The 5,335-nt window shown below is 39.0% G+C and overlaps 1 protein-coding gene across 1 annotated transcript; it reads right to left on the bottom strand.

Annotated features, from left to right (window-relative positions):
- Positions 1-761: 761 nt before the first annotated feature.
- On the bottom strand, positions 762-4,839 carry LOC106769416 (metal transporter Nramp3). The gene is made up of 4 exons (XM_014655027.2): positions 3,988-4,839; positions 3,359-3,495; positions 2,615-3,267; positions 762-1,259 (listed from the first exon to the last, which is right to left on the bottom strand). Exons 1-4 carry the CDS (start codon positions 4,524-4,526, stop codon positions 1,074-1,076), a joined length of 1,515 nt encoding a protein of 504 aa, XP_014510513.1. The 5' UTR covers positions 4,527-4,839; the 3' UTR covers positions 762-1,073.
- Between the last annotated feature and the right edge of the window lie 496 nt (positions 4,840-5,335).

Raw genomic sequence — 5,335 nt, 5'->3', positions numbered from 1 at the left:
AATTTATTACAATCGGCCTCCATCGTCGGCCAAAAGTAGCATGCTCAATACTCGTGCCTTCATAACTCGTCAATCGGTGTGTATACAACAAACATCGTTGTGTAACTTATCCATCACATACTAAGTTTCTTCTTGGACAAACCCTTGAGGAGGGGCATAAAAAATTCTCTATTGTAGAGGTCCTCATTGATCGTAACAAAACGAGTGATCCTCTTAGCATCTGTCGATTTAATTGACCGATCGTCCTCCTAGTTCTTCAATAGGGCATAAATTTTTATTCTCCAATCATTTGGATCAGTCATGGAAGTTCTCATACATTTGTTGATCATGGGCTTTGTTAACACTTGTTTTATCACGATTTTAAACTGCCTTTTTTCTTTTCCTTCTACTAGAACGGATAACAGGTTTGCTCGAATGTTCTCCATTCAAAGACTATACTTAATGGTGGCTTCTTCCAATTCTTTCATCAGCTATGTCACCTTGTGATAGTATACTGGTAAAACAAGTCATTTTTGACTTGATAACTTCCCTGTAATTAGCCAACCACTAGTTGTGAGCTGGTCTTGAATTTCAGCCTTTGTACTCCCAAATCTGTCAGTTTTGCTGCTAGGGTATTGTACTTGGCTTGGTTGTTAGACACCTTAAACTTGAAAACCACGAAGTGTTCCAAGTAGCTTTAAAAAGATTATATTACCAAGTAGCTTTGATTATTTGGTATAATCTTATTTATCACAGCTCCTGCCGGATAGAATATGAACATGAGCAAGGAAAAGAAAAAGAAAAGAACTACTTTGATTGCTTACACATTGAGCCTCGAAGGTTGCCTCAACTAATTAGTGTTCTTCCAAGGCATTTTGACAACAAAATTGGACAGTAACACATTACACAGTGCTAAAATCTACTCTGCCATCTGCCATAGTTTATAGTTACAGGCAAACAGTAAGGTGCCAGCCCCCAATGCATCGACTAGTCATACTAATAACAATTGCGAGAAAATGGACCACACTTGCTATTCTGCATATTTAAAGATTGATCACTTAACTCTCTGAATGAGCAATTTGTCTTTGGTCGTATTATGCTTTGCCAAGGTAAAAAGCAATGGCCCTCCATATAAGGTATAGTAAGAATGCAACATATGCAGCAGTTATTGCACCCACTACAGCGCCAAACAAGGGACCATTAACTTCGGAGGAAAAGAATTCCGTCAAAAGATAGCCATTAATCACTATCACCAGAGCAGCCACAAGCCATGATGTAATCTGCATCCATGTCATAAGTCAATTCAGTACTTAATCAGAACAGACTACGAACAGGGACAGAAACCAAATAAATGCATTCAAGATCCACAGAAAATCCTTTAAAAGCCAAAAAGCTCTGAGAAAGTTCAATGGAGAAAACGCACATCATCAATTCACCAGATCCAAAAGAGCAATGACAGGAAAGACGCAAAACTTTAAAACGTATATTTTGTCTACTATACCTAAAGTTATATTATCAAAATGTATGTCAACCTATCTACCTTCCCAGGTAATACAACAGAGACAGATATTATCTTCTTACATTAATAAATGCAAATCAGTATCAAATGGGGCATCTGTTTCTCCAAATTGTTACAGACAAAGAATTCAAGTGGGAGTTCTTTCATAGATTTGAAATATTGCTCGTTAGAGTTCGATTGTAAAGAATATCCAAAATAACAATACATACACTCCACAGTCATAGACCCAGCAGAATGAAGGAAAGGAAGTGACACCATCCCCTATTTTCCACTATATCCCCCAACACTATATTATTTTTCTAACACAATCAAATTCTGCAACAAAAATAATTATGCCTGCTTTTGCGCATGAAGCAAACCTTGCATGCAAGTGAATGATCGACTATTTCAAGTATGTGGTCTTCATGTATAAATATACTAATGACGCATTAAGTCATTTAATGACAACTTGAAATAAATGAGGACAAAAAGAGAAACAACGCCCTCGAGAAAAGAGGAAGAACCGATGCATACTTTTCTGCAACAAAGTGATATCAATGCTGTCATCTGTGCCGTTTCCAGCAGCAGGAATATTTATTATGTTGCATAACATTCATATTGAACAAATCATTATTACAATGACAAGTAACAAAAAGGATTAAAAAAAACTCCGTGGTACTTTATGTACTTATAATGACACGGGATAGTCATTTGCAAGATAAAAAACATTCCCTCATACGTATGATCATAAAAGGAAAAGATGGAACGGTAGTAGTCCATCACACATTTTCCAATTCTCAAGGCAGGAAAGTAAAATCAAGCCTACTAATTTGTCTGTTCAGAATCAAACTCGAAATTGCAAAGAGATAAGGGGTCGATTGAGTAAGTTCTAAATTGTCTCCAAAACCAAGAAGAAAAAGGATCTATATATCGTGTAATTTCTAAATTATATCCTTCCTAGTTAAATTTGAAGTTTGATACCATTGACCAAACAATATAAGCATATACAGACAGCAATCTCGTGCAAAATGAATTAAGTTGGCATCATAAAGTCCATTATCACATACATAAAATAATAGTAGCATCACATAAGTGACCAGTGAGATTAAAATGCAGATTGAATGACAACATATATACCTTGAGAACATAGCCAATTCTGAAAGTGCCCATTATTTGCTCCTTTGACACCAGATAAAGCAAGGGAATAAGTGCAAAGGGGATTTGAACTGACTGAAGAACATTGAGCCACTCATTCAGAACATCTAACGATCCCTCGGAGGTGTCAAATAAAAGAGCAACTATCATGGTTGGGATTATTGCACAACTTCGAGTAATCAATGCCCTCATCCACTTCTTTAATCTCAAATTTAGAAAACCTCCCATGATGAATTGTCCAGCATAAGTACCAGTAATAGTGCTACTTTGACCTGCTGCTAATAACCCAATACCCCATATGTATAAAATTGGAAACAGTCCACCCCCATATGTCTCCTCAAGATACTGTCCTGCATTTGCAAGACCAATGCTGTTTGCAAGTTCAGAACCATAAAAACCCTTAGCGAACACTGTTGTGACAAATATATTTATGATAAAGGAGACAACAAGGGCAAGGGTGGACTCTATAGAGTAATAATTAAGAGCTTCTTGAACCCGGCCTTTCTTGCTGCGGTCAACCTGCCTTGACTGAACAAGAGCAGAGTGCAAGAACACATTGTGCGGCATAATAAGGCACCCCACAACTCCAACAGCCTGTTGTATAGTTCTGGAACTGAGTTTTGGAATCAAAACGCCTGCAGATACAAAATCAAACCCTCCATGAGATTCAAAACAAAAGGGACCTGACACTTTACTTGTAATGACTAATGTGTTAAAATTCCTTACCAAGAAGCAGTTCCTTGCCACTGGGCTTTGCTTCACCAAACATCCACGCGAACGAGATTGCCATCACACCAATGAGAACAGCAAAAAGAGCTTCCAGTGTCCTCACACCATAGTTCTCAAGAAAGAGAAAAATAAAACTACAAAAAGGCAACAAAATATACATGTACCCATGTTTAATTTTGGATTACCCTAAAGGCAGACATAGTAAAACATAACAAAAAATGCTAGGGTAGGAGAGAGGTCCAAGCATTTTGATAATTATTTTTTGGGAAAATAAACATAACCAGGTAGAATCTATTCTCGATAGTGGCCAATACCTTATATTTCCTAATATCTGTACAATATCTCCTTAACAAAAAAAAATACAATGATGAGTTCAACTTCGCTTTTGAACTTAAATAGCAATCATATGTATAAACCAACCCCAGCGACAGAACAACCCATAATTTATTATGGCTGGGACACGCCCTATCAACATCTCTGACAACTTAGTGAAGGAAGGAATTTAGGCAAATATCGCAATAAAAAAAATGCGGTAAGTACATAGACATAAATAGTAGTTCTGCAATTTGAAAATTACAGTAACACGCACAACACAAACAAATACAACATTGGAGGAACGAAATTACCAATCAAGAGCAGTGATGACGACCCCCGCCCAAAGGGGCACAACCCCACGACTGAGAATCCTGATGGCAATAGCGCTTCCAATAACCTCCTGAATATCAGAACCAATGAGAGCGAGTTCGGCCATGATCCAAAGCACTATCCGGGCCCACGCAGGGTACTCTTCCCTGCAGAGTTCAGCGAGGTGCTTCCCGGTGGCGACGCCGAGGCGGGCGGAGAGGAGCTGGATCAAGAGGCCCATGGCCGTTGCCCACATCAAAAGCCACAGCAGGGAGTAGCCGGCAATAGCTCCGGCCTGAAGGTCTCCCTCGAGGTTGCCCGGGTCCAGAAACGCTATGCTCATGAGAAAACCCGGCCCAGTAAAGAGCCATAGCTTCTTCCAGGAGAAAGGAGGCACTCTCCCCCAATTGTCCTCGCTACCGGACTCGTCGATTCCCACGACCACGATCTTCTCCGAGGATTCGTAGGCTGTTTCTTGCAGCTCCTCTTCTTCCTGCAAGGAGTCCGGCAACAATGGCTGCTCTTCCGTGTTCCCAGACATGGCGTTGGAATCTTATCAGTGCAGCGACAAGAGACGTTGACGAATAAAAGTTACCCCTTTTTGGATTATTTTAATGGTAAAGAATGGTGTGAGTGTCACCATGTCACGTGCCATCTCAATCTTGTGATGTGTTTGCATGAGGTGGGGGACTTCCTTCGTGAACTTGGCCCATGGTGGGAGTGTGTGCAGCACGCATATGGAATACATCTTTGTGTGCGCGTACCACCACCCTCTACACGTCAGCTTTTCCATAACTGGTTTCCTTCAAAGCACCAAAACATGTTATTTCCTTCCCAATCACGAATTTTTCAGAAAAATTGTGAGATCTTCCATGTACAAATGTTGTGTTGTAGCACAATTTAGATCGTGAGACCGTTTCTATAATCATGATTTTAAGTTTTTTTTTTTTTTAGTAGAAGATTTTCCTAAGATAGGGATATGTTTACAGCAAAAAGCATGGCGACAGAGAGAGTAACGACAATGGAGGAAGAAGGGAGCAGAAGCTGACAAACGTTGGCGGGCCTCCAGGAGCGTGCAACAGCGATGGTGGTGGAGAACTACTGGATACACGTGCCTTCACACTGGCAGCTACCTACATATATGTTTCTTACTGCACTGCACCTCTACATAAAAAAAGGTTTCCATACTATATAATTTTAAAGTTACTTTTTCTTTTTAAATCTTACAATTTAAAAATTAAAAGTAATTTTCATCAAAAATAATTTTTAGAAATTGAAGAAATTGAGAAAAAGTAATTTTTGAATTAGATAATTTAAAAGTTATTTAAGTTTTAAATTGTAATTTAAAAA

Source organism: Vigna radiata, chromosome 7 (assembly GCF_000741045.1).
Source record: "Vigna radiata var. radiata cultivar VC1973A chromosome 7, Vradiata_ver6, whole genome shotgun sequence".
NCBI classification, from domain to species: Eukaryota; Viridiplantae; Streptophyta; class Magnoliopsida; order Fabales; family Fabaceae; genus Vigna; species Vigna radiata.
This window is presented reverse-complemented; position numbering and strand designations above follow the sequence as displayed.

Bases quoted from the DNA above. Each gene is read 5' to 3' on its own strand.
- LOC106769416 (XM_014655027.2), bottom strand. From the start codon at position 4,526: ATGTCTGGGAACACGGAAGAGCAGCCATTGTTGCCGGACTCCTTGCAG. The intron at 3,268-3,358 runs GTAAGGAATTTT...TTGTATCTGCAG, and splicing joins TGGCAAGGAACTGCTTCTTG to GCGTTTTGATTCCAAAACTC. The intron at 1,260-2,614 runs GTATATATGTTG...ACATGGATGCAG, and splicing joins GAATTGGCTATGTTCTCAAG to ATTACATCATGGCTTGTGGC.